Source organism: Anolis sagrei, chromosome 2 (genome assembly GCF_037176765.1).
Source record: "Anolis sagrei isolate rAnoSag1 chromosome 2, rAnoSag1.mat, whole genome shotgun sequence".
Lineage (NCBI taxonomy): Eukaryota > Metazoa > Chordata > Lepidosauria > Squamata > Dactyloidae > Anolis > Anolis sagrei.
Window position 1 is genome coordinate 138,327,608 of NC_090022.1, and position 17,454 is coordinate 138,345,061.

The 17,454-nt window shown below is 41.9% G+C and overlaps 1 protein-coding gene across 2 annotated transcripts; it reads left to right on the forward strand.

The window, feature by feature from the left end:
* Positions 1-1,904: 1,904 nt before the first annotated feature.
* Positions 1,905-15,406, forward strand: NABP2 (nucleic acid binding protein 2). 2 transcript variants are annotated; one of them, XM_060764093.2, is made up of 8 exons: positions 1,905-2,048; positions 3,425-3,511; positions 6,422-6,526; positions 8,007-8,145; positions 10,185-10,256; positions 11,020-11,101; positions 11,971-12,037; positions 13,306-15,406. In XM_060764093.2, exons 3-8 carry the CDS (start codon positions 6,448-6,450, stop codon positions 13,506-13,508), a joined length of 642 nt encoding a protein of 213 aa, XP_060620076.2. In that variant the 5' UTR covers positions 1,905-2,048; positions 3,425-3,511; positions 6,422-6,447; the 3' UTR covers positions 13,509-15,406. The 2 variants fall into 2 exon arrangements, with proteins under 2 accessions (XP_060620076.2, XP_060620077.2); XM_060764094.2 differs by lacking the exon at positions 3,425-3,511.
* The last annotated feature ends 2,048 nt before the right edge of the window (positions 15,407-17,454 follow it).

Genomic DNA, 17,454 nt, shown 5'->3' on the forward strand with positions numbered 1-17,454 from the left:
TATAATTCAATTCAAAGCAAATAATCAAACTCAGTGCCCGTGGGCTGAATGTAGTCCACCAAGTCATTTTATGTGGACCTCCAGATGCTGGATTTCTCATCAATAGACATCATGATTACAGCTGATGGAAGGTGTGATACAATAACATCTGGAACGCTCCAGTTTGTTCTGTTTAGTCAAGATTGTGGTTTTTGGTTTTAGAAACAAGGCTTGAGGGTATGATGCCTGACTTTAAAATGCCCTTTAATTTGTCCCACTCCTTAGAGCCACAAGTGCTATTTGGTTGCAATTCCCATTATCCCCAGTCCACTTGGCAGATAATAAAAAAAATGATAGGAGTTGCCCTTCAATAACATCTGGGGACTGAAAACGGCTAAAAACTAAGGAGAGCTGTCCCTCTGTATCCACAGAACTTCCATCTTAACAGCCCTTTAAAGGCAACCATGAGACGCTCAATGAAAACAAGTTTGACAGTTTGACAGCACTTGAACCGGCATGGGTCAATGCTGTGGAATCCTGGGGAGATTAACACATGACACTGAGACATGACAGTTAAAGTGATGCTGAACTGCATTAATTCTACAGTGCAGATGCATCCATAGGTTTACATATGGTTTTAACTCATTTACGAGGAGCCCCCTGTAATGCTGTCAAAGACTTCAAAAGAATGTGATACTGTGACAGCATTACATAAGGTCCCTCCCAAGAAACCTCCAGTTTCTTCTTAGATCTTGGTTTTAAAACCAGGACCTTTTTATCAATAAACTTTCCTTGTTTATTTTAAAACTCAAAAAGCCTGAGTCAAGTGTGCCATTCGTGGGTATAGTCCATTTCTCAAACAATCTCAACTAGTTTTCCTTTAAAGAAGCAAATAAGAAGACACAGTGCTTGGTGGTCCTTGTAGAGAATAAGGTTGTTTTTAAAACCAAGATCTAAGAAGAAACTGGAGGTTTCTTGGGAGGGACCTTATGTAATGCTGTCACGGTATCACATTCTTTTGAAGTCTTTGATAGCATTACACCCCCGGTGGCAAAATGGGTTAAACCCTTGTGCTGGCAGGACTGCTGACCAAAAGATCAGGGAGTTCAAATCCGGAGAGTAGGGTGAGCTCCCATCTGTCAGCTCCAGCTTCCCATGCCGGGACATGAGAGAAGCCTCCCACAGGATGGTAAAACATCCGGGCGTCCTCTGGGCAACGTCCTTGCAGACGGCCAATTCTCTCACACCAGAAGCTGCTTGCAGTTTCTCAGGACGCTTCTAAAACGAAAAGAAAAAATAATTAATGATTCACTTCAGTTGAATCTACACTGCCATATAATCCAGATTATCAAATCAGATAATTCACAGAGGCATCCATAGCTTGCATGGTGTAATCCTACATTTTCTGCTTTGAACTGGAATATATGGCAGTGTGAACTCAGATAACGCAGTTCAACGCGGATATTGTGGGATTTTCTGCCTTGATTTTATGGGATATAGGGCTGTGTGGAAGGGCCCTGGGATGATCAGGTTGTGAAGCCTTTGGTAGTCTTGTGACAATCTACAAGGCAAATGTTTCAGACCACTCCAATATTGTCCTGATCTGAAAACGTACAGACACATATGCAATATTGGCATCAATTGAGTGGTTGGGTGGCCACTTATATACATCATACATTATTTTGTTAGATTTCTCTTCAGGGCATTTGGCATTTTTAAAGAGAATAGCAAAGGCATCCATAGATGTGGGCGAAACGTCAGGAGAGAATGCTTCTGGAACATGGCCTTCCTCAGGCCAGAGTGCACCACAGCGCCTTCTGCTGCCAAACCGATGAAGTCTGGGAGGCTGTTACTGTCACTTTAATACTCTGCCGGCTTCCCATTGGCTGGAAGATTGGAACATTCCTGCATGTCGAACGGCAACTGGAGGTTGTGATTGGCTGTTCTGAACGCTGCAGGATACTTCCTGGAATGCCTGCGAGCCAACGTTCTTCCAAGGCTGTTTCCCCGGAAAAGTGCTGGGGGACCCTCTCGCATTCAAAATGTGATTGATTGCCTTGGGATTGCTGGTAAGGAAAATGGGCTTCAATATATATGTGTATCTTTAGTATTTGGGAAATAGTGTAGTAGAAAGAAACGGGGATGGTGCAGGGCTGGGCGCAGGATCCATGTTCTTTAAGGGTCAATCAGCCTACCAGCAGGTTTGAATAAGTTGCTTCATTGCAGTTTTTCACCCATTCATTCTCTTATTGTGATTTTGGTCGGGGTGTAGGAGTGCATCTCCATTGCAGAATTAACGCGGTGTGACCCCACCTGAACTGCCATGGCACAGTGCTGTGGAATCCTGGGATTTGTAGTTTGGTGAGGTACCAGCATCCTTTAGCAGAGAAGGTAAAAAAAGCCATGTGAAACTACAGCTCCCATGATTCCATCACATTGAGCCATGGCAGTTAAAGTGGAGTCAAACCGCAGTAAATTCCACAGTGGAGATGCAGCTTCAGCCACTTGGTGCTTTGCACAGAGAGGAAACCTGGAGTCAAAGGCACTCACCAGAAGTTGCATTTTGTTTTCCTTCTGATCAGAATCATGTTGGGAAATTGATTAAATAACAAGGGAAGGTGTGTTGTCAAAGGCTTTCATGTCCCGAATCACTGGGTTGCTTTGAGTTTTCTGGGCTATATGGCCATGTTCCAGAAGCATTCTCTCCTGACATTTCACCCACATTTATGGATGCCTCTGAGGATGCCTGTCATAGATGTGGGCAAAACGTCAGGAGAGAATGCTTCTGGAACATAGCCATACAGCCCAGAAAACTCACAGCAACCCGAGGGAAAGTGTCTTTTTCTCATAGTTATATCTGAATTATCCCCTGAATAATGATGCAGTGATGATGATGATGATTATTATTTCTTTTCATTATATTTATATCCCGCTTTTCTGTCTTGGAGCCTCTGTTGGCGCAGTGGGTTAAACCGCTGAGCGCATGAACTTGCCAACCAAAAGGTCACAGGCTTGAATCCGGGGAGTGGTGTGAGCTCCCGCTGTTAGCCCCAGCTTCTGCCAACTGAGCAGTTCAAAAAAATGCAAATGCGAGTAGATCAGTAGGTATTGCTTCGGTTGGAAGGTAATGGTGCTCCATGGAGTCATGTCGGCCAGATGACCTTAGAGGCATCTACGGACAGCGCTAAGTCTTTGGCTTAGAAATGGAGATGAGCACTACCCCTAACAGTCAGACATGACTAGACTCAGTGTCAAGGGGAAACCTTTATCTTTAACCTTTTGTCTTAAAATAGAATCAAATCAGCAAAAATGCCACAAAAAAACCCAATACAATATATAACTTTAAAATCTGAAACATATAAGCATTAAAATAGAATTAAACTAGGAACTTTTCTCCTCTGAGATTTCTGTTAAAATAGCATCTTGTGTCCTACATTCAAAACAGGTATTTAAAAAATCGCAGTGCGGACAGAACTGGAGTTGCAGCTCTAACAAAATACCAGGATGGGTGTATAATTTGTATCATAACTATGTGAGTATAAATAACTACAGGAATAACAAGCACAATAATGTTTTCTCTGTGTCTGGTTGGGAGCATAGGGCGGAGAGTCTGGTTTTGCCTGTCTCCATCCCTCTGGAATCTGAGTTGGGATCATTCAGCTGACGAGAGCAGAGGGTTGTGACTTCTCCTCCTTTTTTAAATGACTCATGTCCAAGACTGTAAATACAGAACGAGGGAATGTGCAACATGGTTTGATCTTGAGTAAGGATGCTGATTTTGTTTTCCGTGTCAGGAGCTACTTGAGAAACTGCAAGTCGCTTCTGGTGTGAGAGAACTGGCCGTCTGCAAGGATGTTGCCCAGGGAATGCCCAGATGTGTTACCGTCCTGTGGGAGGCTTCTTTCATGTCCCTGCATGGGAAGCTGGAACTGACAGACAGGAGCTCACCCTTTTGGGCAGCAGTCTTGCCGGCACAAGGGTTTAACCCGTTGTGCTACCAGGGGCTCCTAAGGACACTGATGAGAATATGCATTGTTTCGAGTTTTGTAGCCGGATAGTGATCACAACTTCTGTGACACTGGAATGAAGTTCTTATTCAAACTAAAAATAATTCTAGACATTTGTTTTGTTTTACATTCCTTTTTGTAGAGGAATGCTTAAAAAATCCAGAGGTATAAGCTCTGCTGTTATTCTCTTTAAAAATGCCAAATGCCCTGAAGAGAAATCTAACAAAATAATGTATGATGTATATAAGTGCCCATCCAACCACCCAATTGATGTCAATATTGCATATGTGTCTGTATGTTTTCAGATCAGGATAATATTGGGGTAGTCTGAAACATTTGCCTTGTAGATTGTCATTGTGATTAATAAAGGTTTCACAAGACTACCAAAGGCTTCACAACCTGATCATCCCAGGGCCCTTCCACGCAGCCCTATATCCCAGAATATCAAGGCAAAAAATCCCACAATATCTGCTTTGACCTAGACTATATGGCAGTGAGGACTCAGGGCCCTTACACACAGCCCTATATCCCAGAATATCAAGGCAAAAAATCCCACAATATGTCATATATTCCAGTTCAAAGCAGAAAATGTGGGATTTTATTCAACTGTATGGAAGTGGCCCCAGACTGTGGAACTCACAGTCTGTACAAACTACAAATAAGTTATAGTTTGATCTTTGTCTTTTATCTGAATCTTGTTGTATTTGTATTGGAGCCCATGTTGTGAGAAAAGGTGGAATATGAACCAACTGGTATTCAGCTAGTTGCTATAACATCCAAAACAAGTGGCAGATAGTGGCAGTATTCTTTGCTAGATTTTGATTAGATTTCAGATTCAGGCCATCTGTAAAAGCTGCCAAAATGATCCTTGTGGCAAGTGTTTGTGGATTCAAAGTCCAAACTATCTGCAGGATTAAACATGCAATAACACCCAAAATCCACAAAGCAGTGACACCTTTATTGGGCCAACCAAAAATACACAAAATACACCATGCAAGCTTTTGAAACACCACTGACTTAGGGCCCTTCCAAACACACCCTATATCCCAGGATCTGATCCCAGGTTTTCTGCTTTAAATTGTATTGTATGAGTCCTCACTGCCCGATAATCTGGGATAAATAGTAAATCTGGGAGCAGCCCTTGGGATATAAGGCCTGTTTGGAAAGGCCCTTCTACACTGCCATGTAATCCAGATTATCAAATCAGATAATCCACATTACCTGCTTTGAACTAGATTATCTGAGTCTACACTGCCATATAATCCAGTTCAAAGCAAATCTTGATTTTATATGGCAGTATAGAAGGGCCCATACTTATTGAAGAAGCATTTTGAAAGTGTGCATGCTATATTTTGTAAGTGTTTGGTCTGCTGTCCAGATCACAGAGCTGGAGACAAATTTCTTCAAAATTCAGGGTCCTTCTCATGTGCCATTGCAGCATTATCTCATGTATCGGCCCTTCCAGACAGGCCCTATATCCCAGGATCAGATCCCAGGTTTTCTGCTTTAAACTGGATTATATGAGTCCGCACTGCCAGATAAACTAGAATAAACAGAAAACCTGGGATCAGATTCTGGGATATAGGGCCTGTCTGGAAAGACCCTACATTTTAGAAACTGTTTAGCCATCTCTATTTTAAATATAGAGAATTCAACATTTTAATGTATAACTAGACGGTTGGCCTATATTGTTTCCTGGTGATAGTAAAGTTACCATAAGTCAGACAGCTTTGAACTGGAATAAATGGCAGTGTGGACTCAGATGACCTAGTTCAAAGCAGATATTGTGGGATTTTCTGCCTTGATATTCTGGGTTATATGGTTGTGTGGAAAGGCCTCTGGACATATTTTTCATGAGTATTTTTGCAACAGATTTGCTGTTTGAAAAGGGGTTGGGTCCAATTTTGGTATTACAATTGGGAACCTTGTTTTCTTTGGGTGTTTTCAACCTCAACTCCCATTATCTCATACGGCTGGGAGGTGAGATTCCAGAACCTGAAGACCCAAAGTCTTCCTTTACTTTTTATTATTTTAAACACAAAGCAGATTATGAACAAATAAAATATTATTTTCAACCACCACTGTAGGCATACTTTTGAAGAGCTTATGATTCTGTCCAGGTTTTTTTATTGGTTTAGGTTTTTCCCCTGATAGATTAAAAAAGTAGTAAAACTATAGATACTTCAGTCTGCAAGCCAAGAGTACTAGCTGTGGTTGTGGAATTTGTGGAAATCTAAAGATAGAATGAAACACTCATATCTGGGCAGTATGGAATAGAACTTCTATGTCCTTAGTGTAAAAAAAGGGCTCAGGATGAAGTAACAATGATTCAGTGTTAAAATAAAATAAAAACATTGTCTACTGTAGACAACATGATTTTGTTTGTTCTACTTGCTGTTTGTGAAGTCTTTCAACAATCACAATTATTTGTTTAGACACTGGAAATCAAAAGCCATTCAACATGACAACAGAAACACTGGTGAAGGATATCAAACCAGGCTTGAAAAACCTAAATCTTATTTTCATTGTGCTGGAAACAGGTGAGTGCTCTGTGAAAGGAAAGAAGGTGGCTAGTAGTAGTTGGCAAGGTCGTTGGAAACCCAACGTGCTTATTTATTTGTATACTGTCTCATTTCTTTCCTTTATTAATTATGGTTTGCGTCAGGGCTTTTGTCTATCAATGTCATTTTAAGTACAATCATATGCATGTGTACTCTGACGTAATTTCTATTGAGTTTAGTTACCCCTAGGTAAATTAATATCATAACCTATGAGAGAAAGTCAGTGTGGTTTGATTGCGGATAGGATTTGGGAAAGCTAGGAAGCAGATTGGCATGTCATCATGTGTCAACAAGTGGACTACTTCTTACAGAGGAATCTAGATTTTTTTTCTTGTACAGTATTTGTATTTATGTATAGATAGACCTTAGGGAAGGCTGAGCGAAGGAAGATCAATGCTTTTGAGCTGTGGTGTTGGAGGAAAGTTCTGAGAGTGCCTTGGACTGCGAGAAGATCCAACCAGTCCATCCTCCAGGAAATAAAGCCCGACTGCTCATTGGAGGGAAGGATACTAGAGACAAAGTTGAAGTACTTTGGCCACATCATGAGGAGACAGCAAAGCCTAGAGAAGACAATTATGCTGGGGAAAGTGGAAGGCAAAAGGAAGAGGGGCCGACCAAGGGCAAGATGGATGGCATCCTTGAAGTGACTGGGCTGACCTTGAAGGAGGTGGGGGTGGTGACGGCCGACAGGGAGCTCTGGCGTGGGCTGGTCCATGAGGTCACGAAGAGTCGGAGACGACTGAATGAATGAACAACAACATAGATAGGTATAGTACCTATCTACTGGGCACCTTGGTGGTGTAGCAGGTTAAACTGCTGAGCTGTTGAAATTGCTGACCGAAAGGTTGGCGTTTCGAATCCAGGGAGCAAGGTGAGCTCCAGCTGTTAGGCCCAGCTTCTGCCAACCTAGCAGTTCGAAAACATGCAAATGTGAGTAGATCAATAGGTACTGCTTCTGCAGGAAGGTAATGGCGCTCCATGCAGTCATGCTGGCCACATGACCTTGGAGACGTGTATAACACTGGAAGATGAGCAACAACCCCCAGAGTTGGAAATGACTCAACTTAATGTCAGGGGAAACCTTTATCTTTTAGGTTTAGTACAGTACTTTACATTTTGTGTGTATGTGTATGTGCTACCAGTCATGACCCTCACTGCCTGTGAAAATATTATTCGGTTAGTATACATTGAATGTATTAGTTTTATCACATGCCTCTCTGTCTGGTTTTTTTTTGGGGGGGGGGGGTTGGTTTTTTACTTTTTCAGAGAACACTCTCTTCTCCATCTTTAAATAAATATGTTCTTTGTTGTTTTCTTTCTGGGCTAAAGTATGTCCCATGAAATCTTCCCATGGAATGCAATTGGGATGGGGCCATCGTTGCTTCTGCCTATCTTTCTGGCACAAAAGCAGAAATCCATTCTTTGCTGTCTTGACTTATGGTAACTTTACTATCACCAGGCAGAGTGACCAAGACCAAGGATGGTCATGAAGTGCGGACATGCAAAGTAGCCGACAAAAGTGGCAGCATAAACATCTCAGTGTGGGATGATGTTGGCAACCTAATCCAACCGGGAGACATAATCCGACTCACCAAAGGGTATGGATAATTTTGGGTAGGGGTGAGGAACTTCAGAAAGGGATGGGTGATACCATTCTTAATTTTGTTTTTAGTCAATTTTCAGCTATTTTTTAAAGGAAATTTATTGTTTTGGAGTTAACAAACAGGTTTGTTTGAGAGGAGAAAAAAAATCATCCAAATACTTTTTGAAAAATAGTTCAGAGACTGGGGCATTAATGACCCCATGCAACCCACAGCCAGATGTTGCCAAGGCCTGATAAAGAGGATGAAATTGTTCAGATACAGGACTGCAAAATTGGCATTTCCATCTTGCCTTTCTTCCAAGTTGTTTAATACTGTTTAATTTTGGTCAGGTTGAGTGGGATACTAGTCCAAGCGAAACGGGGATTTGAATTGGACTGTTCCTGATCCTATTCAGATTCACTGTGAACTGGCCTGTCTCAGGGCCAAAGCCAATAGGTGATTTGGAATGCAGCTTCCTTAAGGCTCAGTCACTACGGTCTGTGGCCAAGGGAGGTACCGATTGGCAGTTCGGGCAGGTGAAATAGGCAGCATTGTTGCCGTGGTGATAAGAACTTGAGAAGCTTCTTTCTTTTGCTACTTCAGCCTCCAGACTCTGCCAGCCAGCTTTGGTGATGACTGTAGCAAGTGCTTATTTTAAGAGCAAAAGTGTAGCTTGTTGGATGCATACAGCTCTTGAAGCCCCAAATGCAGACCTTGGGATTGCTCAGAAACTCCTCAAAGCCTCTTCATTAAATATTGGACTGATTTTAGAGTGATTTCTCCCCAAACCATCCAAAAGATACGCAGGCCACCCAAAATGTTCCAACACTGCCCAAAAAGGCAATAGTTTGCTCCCCTGGACTCCCCCACCTTTCCAAAACAGGAAAAGGGGGGAAATTGGTCAAAATGTCCACTGGAGGTAACTAATTGAAATGTGCTGCTGTGGTTGGCTAGGCAAGTGCAGAAGAACGAATGGCCACTGCCATGTTCCCAGTTGTCCACCTATTCTAGAGAGCTATCCTTGAAAAACCATTTTTCAGTGATTTGATGTCAACTCTTGCAGCAAGGAAGCTGAACAAAGCACTTCTAAATGTCTGCCCAAAAGCATGTCATACCGAATTCAATGATTCCTACTCCTAAATGAAGTGGCATAAGACCACAGAGTGACTCATCTTGCTTTTAGTGAGACTTAAAGACTTCTGCCTTATCATACACACCTTTATCCAGAACTGCAGAGAAAATGTATTGACTTAAAATGGGAATCCAGGTGGATTAACATGCACAGTGTAGGTGGATGAGAAATGCGGCCTGTGTGCCCTTCTAGATGCCATCCTTATTCTTGGCTGTGCTAGGGATGATGGAGTCAGTATGAATACCACTAACACAGGCATGGACAAACTTGGGCCCTCCAGGCGTTTTGGATATCAATTCCCACAATTCCTAATTGCCTACTGGCTGTAAGGAATTGTGGGAGTTGAAGTCCAAAACTGAAGTTTTCCCATGCCTGCAATAACATCTGGAGGACCAGATGTTGTTATTGTTGTGGTAGCGGTGTGCTTTCACCTCCATCTTTTGGTGACTCCAAGGTGACCCTATCATGGGTTTTCCTGTCAAGATTTGTTCAAATGAAGTTTGTCCTTGCCTTCCTCTGAGGCTGGGAGAATATGACTCGCCCAAGGTGGCTCTCAATGAGCTAGTGGGGTTTCGGTTTCTTGCAGTCCTAGTCCAATACCTAAACCACTATGCCATGCAGATAGGCTCATAGTTCCCTAGTTGTGATCTAGATAACAGTGTTCTGCTCATTTCTCAATGCACCTTGAAAATACATGCTTTGCTCTGAATCAGTAGTTCTTAACCTGTGGGTCTCCAGATGTTTTGGCCTTAAATTCCCAGAAATCCTAACAGCTGATAAACTGGCTGGGATTTCTGGGAGTTGTAGGCCAAAACACCTGGGGACCCACTGGTTGAGAACCACTGTTCTAAATTGAAGTAGCATATTTTCTCTATTAAAGGAGTTTCGTGCTGCTTTTGATTGTGCGTTTCTCCTTTATCAGGTATGCAACTGTTTTCAAAGGCTGCTTGACTTTGTATTCTGGACGCGGAGGAGACCTACAAAAAGTTGGAGAGTAAGTCCTTATCCCGATGTTGCTCAGCAGAGTTGAGGATTGGGCAGGTGGATTTCCACTGGTAGCCATCCTCCCACTAGAGGGGGACCTGATTTGTCATTAGGAGCTGAACCCACCCAGCCTCAGCTCAGATCACAGAATACTGGTGTGAGTTTTTTTTTAGCTGGTTCATTTAAAAGTTTTTAATATCCAAGGATCTTAGGGGGGCATATAACACAGTCAGTTTAAACAGGGAGAATAACTTTTACAGACTGAAATTAAATTAACAGTTTCAGAAGTTAAAATCTGACACTTGAAGAAGCTATTCAAGTAATGGACCTGTGCAGGTTTGAATTAAATAGGTTGACTGCAAAGCTGGAGTCTCAAGTACTAAAAAGTAATGTTTTAGGACAGACATAGGCAAACATCAGCCTTCCCTGTGTTGTGGACTTCAACGGCTGTTAGGAATTGTGGGAATTGAAGTCCGAATCACCTGGAAGGCCGAAGCTTGCCCATGGCTGTTTTAGGGGGTGCCAGAGTGACACCAGTGTGAGTGCTAGTTGGGCCTCCAAGGGGAGGGCTTCCCCCCCCCCCCCAATCTCCCTTTTATTTTATGTTGGGCTTTTTAGATTTGGAGTTTGACTGCAACGACTCTTTTAATGAATCCCTTTTGGCTGAAGTGCAGTGCAAAATGGCTTTAGTAAATAATGATGCATACTGAAAGTGGAAATGGTTTAAAAGTGTGATGGTTGCTTATGTAATTGGTGTTGTCTCTTTGCCTCAGGTTTTGTATGGTTTACTCAGAAGTGCCAAATTTTAGTGAGCCAAACCCAGAGTATGTTGCTCAGCAGTCACAAAACAAAAATGTGAGTATTGCCTTGAATGATGTTTGGGAAGTGGAATGCATTTTGATAGTAGGATTATTTATCATTGCAGACTATTCCTAACCCAGTCAGATAGATCTGCACCACTATTATTTGTATTATTATCATTATTATTATTATTATTATATTATTATTATTATTCCTTGCCCTATGGAAGGGAAAGTGATAGTAGAGTATTGTCGAAGGCTTTCATGGCTAGAATCACTGCGTTGTTGTAGGCTTTTGGGATTTTATTGCCATGTTCTAGAAGCATTCTCTCCTGAAGTTTTGCCTGCATCTGTGGCAAGCATCCTCAGAGGTTGTGAAGATGCTTGCCACAGATGCAGGTTCTGAGGATGCTTGCCACAGATGCAGGCGAAACCTCAGGAGAGAATGCTTCTAGAACATGGCCATACAACCCAAAAAACCTACAACAACTCTGATGGTAGAGTTTTAAGGATTATAAATCTTAACCATGTAGGAATCAGCTCAATGAAGCTGCCTTTTAGGTCCAGAACCTGAGGCTTTCCTAGGAGCTTGCCATGGTAGTTAACATGGATTCTCACACTATTCATGTGTAGTGTGAAAGGATCCAAGATGATAATTTCAAAATTCCCTGGCCTACCTATATTACTATGGACATTTAACAAGTATTTTGTGGATCCTGTATTCCTTTTCCTCTATATGCCCTGATATTCCAAATGGTTGTAAGCTTTTTATACCATTTATCCCTAACTCTGCACCCCATCCCTAATTGTGCAATTTATATTGCCATTCAAACCTATTTTGGTGAGACTTGTTTGTCCAAGTTTCCTCTTGTGTCTACGAAATCTGCATTAATAATGTGAGTAATCTTTGGCTTTCTCTCATAGACGCAGAATGACAACGCAGCCCCCACAGCCCCCCAGACTGCGCCAGGACCCTCCACATCATCGGCAGGTAGGCAGTTAGTCCATTCACCCCACTCATCTGAGGAGAACAAAAATCATGTCTGGTCAATTTGGTTTGTTTCACCATAAGGAGGAGGGGTCATTGTCCTATTGAACACGGTGGACTGTATGCTTACCAGAGAGTAAATCCTATTGTGTACAGAGAAAAGGTGAGCAGAATGCACCAACTGGACTATTTTCGTGCCCTCTAGAGCTTCAAAATACTTTTCTTTCGGCCCAGGGAAGTCCCTTTTTTAAAACAGGAAATAAAAATGCTCCCTGTGCTCCCTAGAAGGCATTTATGGGGGAAAATCTTGTTTTCTATGGGGAGTGCAGTAGAGGGTTGTATATTCCCACAGTTGCCTACTGTTTATTTACCATATTTCTACCCCACTCTTCTTAACCCAAAAGGGACTCAGGGTGGCCTTACGGATAGGCAACAATTCAATGCCATATAAAACAAACAATCAATTAAAATAAACAATTTCATTTTAAAAATAGAATTAAAATGTTTTTGCAGTAACATTTTAAAAAGCACACAGTCCAAAGCCATATTGTTGTCATACAGAGATATGCTTCTGAGCAAAACAGCATTGCATTCTGCAGCCAGAGTTTGTGAAAGTTAGTTTTTTGCACTACAATTCCCAAAATTTGGGAGGTATTGTCAGAAACGGTAACGTATCTCAAACTCTGGCTTTCAGTCTTGTTGCATATTGACCTCAAAATAAATCCCACTGAACCAGTAAACACTTGCCAGTAAACACTTTGACTTCAAAATGGCAGCACTCACCATTTGATGCAGTTTGAAGCTAGCTTCAAAGCTAGCTTTTATAGTTTGCTGTCTGGCTGCTCCGTTTGAAGCTAGCTTCAAACTGGGGCAGCCAGACAGCAAACTATAAAAGCACACGAAATAACACCTTTAATATACATAAGTGTTTCATAGTTTGTGCCGTCACTATCTGTGCCTCAAACTGGTTCCAGGATTTCCTTTGTCATCATCTACACAACCAAGCCACTTTCTTCAATACTGGTTTGAAACTGTTTTAAATGGTGAGTGTACATGGGGGCCATGTCACCATTTTGAAGGAGGGGGGAAACTGTTTGGAACCCATATGGGAAGAGTTGATGTTGCCAGTTGCGTCCACCCTCTGAGTCCAGTTATATAGGTATTGAACCCCCCCCACCCCGCTAAATCCTCCAAACCTATCAAAAACCTCAAATTTTAGAAAAGTTCAATGTTCTCCTTTCTTTTCTTTCTCTCTCTCCCCCTCCTGCCAGCTACAGACAACCAGAATGGCAATGGGTTGATCACCTCTGGCCCCAGCAGCTCCGCACACCCCCCTGCTGCCCCCACGCACCCCACTAGTGGCCGCATCACCCGGAGTCAGCCCAACCACCAGAGCGGAAGTTCAACAGGGACAGGTTCCTCTTCCAATGCTGTCAGCAATGGCAAAGAGACAAGGCGAAGCAGCAAGAGATAACAGGCGAGGGATTAAGGGGTGCTTTTATAGCTCTTTCATCCTCTGTCTGTCTGTTATGCTACCTTTTCTCACCTGCTGATCGGTACTGAGGCCGAGGAGATGGTATGGAATAGAAGAAATGGAACCAGGCTGGTGTGGAGACTGTGAAACCAACTTAAGTTTAGCCATTCAAATGTGCTTTGAACATGTGATGCTGCCCAGGGAAGATATATGATCTTCAATGTATTTCTACAAATGTTCCAGGTCAACTTTGTTATCTCCCCTCCCTGGATTTGCCATGTATGTATTGGCAGGAGAACAAAATGACTGCCCTGCCGTCTTCTTATCCAAAAATGTTTAATTCCTTCTGTGTACCTCCTGTGCTATGGGCATGGCTCCTTGAATCAGTTCCTGTTCCTGAATTTAAAATCGTTAAAACGTGACTCTGGATGCATAGCTAGTTTGCTACATCTATAAAACTGCTTTAGCGTGAGTGGTTTTAGAATTGTGGGCTAAGACGGTGGCGTTTGAATGTCCAACAGTGTCTTAGTCCTTATAGGAGGCCTTGTACAGAGGAGGTACACAGAAGCAAACAAATAGAATTTATGCCAGTTTTCCCAAGGCAGACTTATCAATTGTTAAAACTATGCCAGACTGGGATCATAAGAACACCCTGTGTTTTCCAAAGATGATACTGATTGGTATTACAAGCATGTTTCTATAGATGTAAGTATGTTAAAAGTACTGCAAAACTGCCAAGAAAAAGAATATTCGTTTTTTTAAAGAATTTGTCATAGGAAACACAACATTTTGTTGCTTAATGAGTGGATTATTTCGCTGAGAACTTGAAATGGGTCTCTGTTTTGATTTTAGAAGGCTTCAACATGGCTGGTGTTTTATTACAGACAACTTAAATGTGGCTGGTCTTGAGATTTGGCATTCTCTGGGGTCAGTGATACCATTTTGGTTCTCCTCCATTGCTAGATGTAATTAATCACAGGGGATGTGTGGGTTGGCCAGGTATTTGTATGAAATAAACCTTCACAGACTCCCCTGTGGCTTTATAGAAGTTTTGTGGGATATTTAGGTTTTATACTTCGTGCTCCTCACTGTGCTTCTCCCACACACAACTTAAGTAAAGTGCCCACGGTCCACCAGAAGTCTTGGTTTCAGTTATCTGAAAGATCACAGAAGAACTGCCTGCATCAGCAAAGAATATAATACATGTTTTGAAAGGAAACTACAGTAGAGTCTCGCTTATCCAACATAAACGGGCCAGCAGAACATTGGATAAGCGAAAATGTTGAATAATAAGGAAGGATTAAGGAAAATCCTATTAAACGACAAATTACATTATTATTTTACAAATTAAGCACCAAACATCATGTTTTACAACAGATCGACAGAAAAAGCAGTTCAATATACAGTAGTGTTATGTAGTAATTACTGCATTTACAAATTTAGCACCAAAACATTGCAATCTATTGAAGCAGCTGTGGATCCGGGCGGGAGGCAGGCTGCATTGGATAATACAGAACGTTGGATGAGCAAAGGTTGGATAAGCGAGACTCTGCTGTAGAATGAAATATTAACACTACAACTTTTGCCAAAGTAAACACAATGTCTCCAAAGCCAACAATAGGTCAAAATAAACGTCTTAACTTTTTTTGTAATTGTGGCTTAATAGCCAGTGATGAATTATATTTTAAACTATTCTGAAATGTTGTTTTAACTAGCAGTTCTGGTCCCAGCCTCCTCTGTTCTCCATTTTAAAAAATTCCTTGACTTTCTTAACTGAAGGGTTTTGCTTTTCAGCGTGTTTTTAAATAAAGAAATATCACTATTGTCTGATTCTGATGTGGATATTTGAATGTAGTATCTATGAATGTTTGGAGAATAAATATTTTAATTGCTCTATTGATCTGGTAAAAGTAAATGTGTGATTCCATTGAAACTTAAGGATATGAGTGTTCATGTTTGCTTATAAATCTAGGACAAACGGACATAATAGCATAGCTAACAATATCTCAGTTGATATTGCAGTTTGACATGTAACAACTGTTTTAAGATTAGACAGTCTTAAGGGAAGTAATGTGAGCTATATGCAGCCTCTGGATGGATTTACTCAGTGATATGGAAAGGGTGGGCACATTAGGGGCATATGCAGGTGTATCGCATTTTTCTTTTCTTTTTCTCAAAAGTTATGACATTAGGGACAGCTTGCCTTAGTCCTATTTCATATCTAATTTCAAGTTGGCATTGTGTGTTTGCTGTAATGAAATTGCATGGTGTTGTTTTCATGGGGCCCATTCACACCATATTATTATAGCACTACGATTCCACTTTAACTGTCATGCTTCCATCCTGCGAGATCCTGGTACTTGTGGTCTGGCAAGCGAATTCTGAATGCCTTTCTCTCAACTGCAGCTCTCAGGATTCACAGGATGCAGTCATGGGAGTTGAAGTGGAATCATAGCACTGTAACCGTGTCATATGAATGGGCCCCTGGAGATGGAAATGGTGTTAAAAATGTGTTGTTGAAGGCTTTCATGGCTGGAATCACTGGATTGCTGTGTGTTTTCTGGGCTGACTCTGAACTAGGCCTCCAAGCCACATGGATTTCTTTCAACTGTAAATTCAAAATAAGGAGGATAGCCTGTGTGAGGAGTCCATGCATCAGATGAAGTACACTCAGTCCATGAAAGCTTATCTACAAACTTCTTTCTCTAGTTTCAAAGGTGCGACAAGATCCCTTTGCATACTGATCCAGATTAACGTGACTAGGCTTTGAAGAATATTATACTCTTCAATTGTCCTCATTTGGCAGGGATGGTTCTCGCACTTTTTCAGCTGCTTCTTAAATGTCCACAGTTTCTCTATCCCCCACTTTCCTGCTTTAATTTTGGCCTACTTTCAGTGCTGTAAAGTGAAATCAAAATGGAAAGAAAATTATGTGTTGTCAAAGGCTATTGTGGCTGGAATCACTGGGTTGCTGTGTGTTTTCTGGGCTGTATGGCCATGTTCCAGAAGCATTCTCTCTTGATGTGTCGCCCACATCTATAGCAGGCTTCCTCAGAGGTTGTGAGGTCTCTTGGAAACTAGGCAAGTGAGGTTTACATATCTGTGGAAAGTCCAGGGTGGAAGAAAGAACTCTTGTCTGTTCGAGGCAAGTGTGAATGTTGCAGTTGGCCACCTTGATTGACATTGAATGGCCTTGCAGCTTCAAAGTATGGCTGTTTCTTGCCTAGGAGGGATCATTTGTTAAAAGGTGTTAGCTGGCCCTGATTGTTTCCTGTCTGGAATCCCCCTGTTTATTTACTGTCCTGATTTTACAGTTTTTTTAAATACTGGTAGCCAGATTTTGTTCATTTTCATGGTTTCCACCTTTCTGTTGAAATTGTCCACATGCTTGTGGATTTCAATGGCTTCTCTGTGTAGCCCGACATGGTGGTTGTTTAGAGTGGTCCAGCATTTCTGTGTTCTCAAGTAATTTGCTGTGTCCAGGTTGGTTCGGGTTTAGGTGCTCTGCTATGGCTGACTTCTCTGGTTGACTTAGTCTGCAGTGCCTTTCATGTTCCTTGATTCATGTTTGGGCAATGCTGTGTTTGGTGGTCCCTCTGTAGACTTGTCCACAGCTGCATGGTATCTGGTAGACTCCTGCAGAAGCGAGAAGATCCTTCTTGTCCTTTGCTGAACGTAACATTTGTTGGATTTTCTTAGTGGGTCTATAGATTGTTTATAGGTTGTGTTTCTTCATCGGCTTCCCTATGCGGTCAGTGGTTTCCTTAATATATAGGAAGGACACTTTTCCTCTGGGTGGGCCTTTGTGTTTACTCTCATGGCTTGTTCTCGGTCTTGCAGCTCTTCTGGTGTCTGAGGTGGTTTAGGTGGTTCGGTTCACTTGAAGGAGTAGGGGTTTGCAGATTCCTTTTGCAGAGTCTGCCAGGGCTTTAATTGTGCTTCTTTT

What these genes read in the sequence shown, in the direction of transcription:
- NABP2 (XM_060764093.2), top strand. Translation starts at nt 6,448, where the DNA reads ATGACAACAGAAACACTGGTGAAGGATATCAAACCAGGCTTGAAAAAC. An exon ending in GACCTACAAAAAGTTGGAGA is followed by an intron (nt 10,257 to 11,019) that starts GTAAGTCCTTAT and finishes TCTTTGCCTCAG; the next exon opens with GTTTTGTATGGTTTACTCAG. An exon ending in ACCCTCCACATCATCGGCAG is followed by an intron (nt 12,038 to 13,305) that starts GTAGGCAGTTAG and finishes CCCTCCTGCCAG; the next exon opens with CTACAGACAACCAGAATGGC.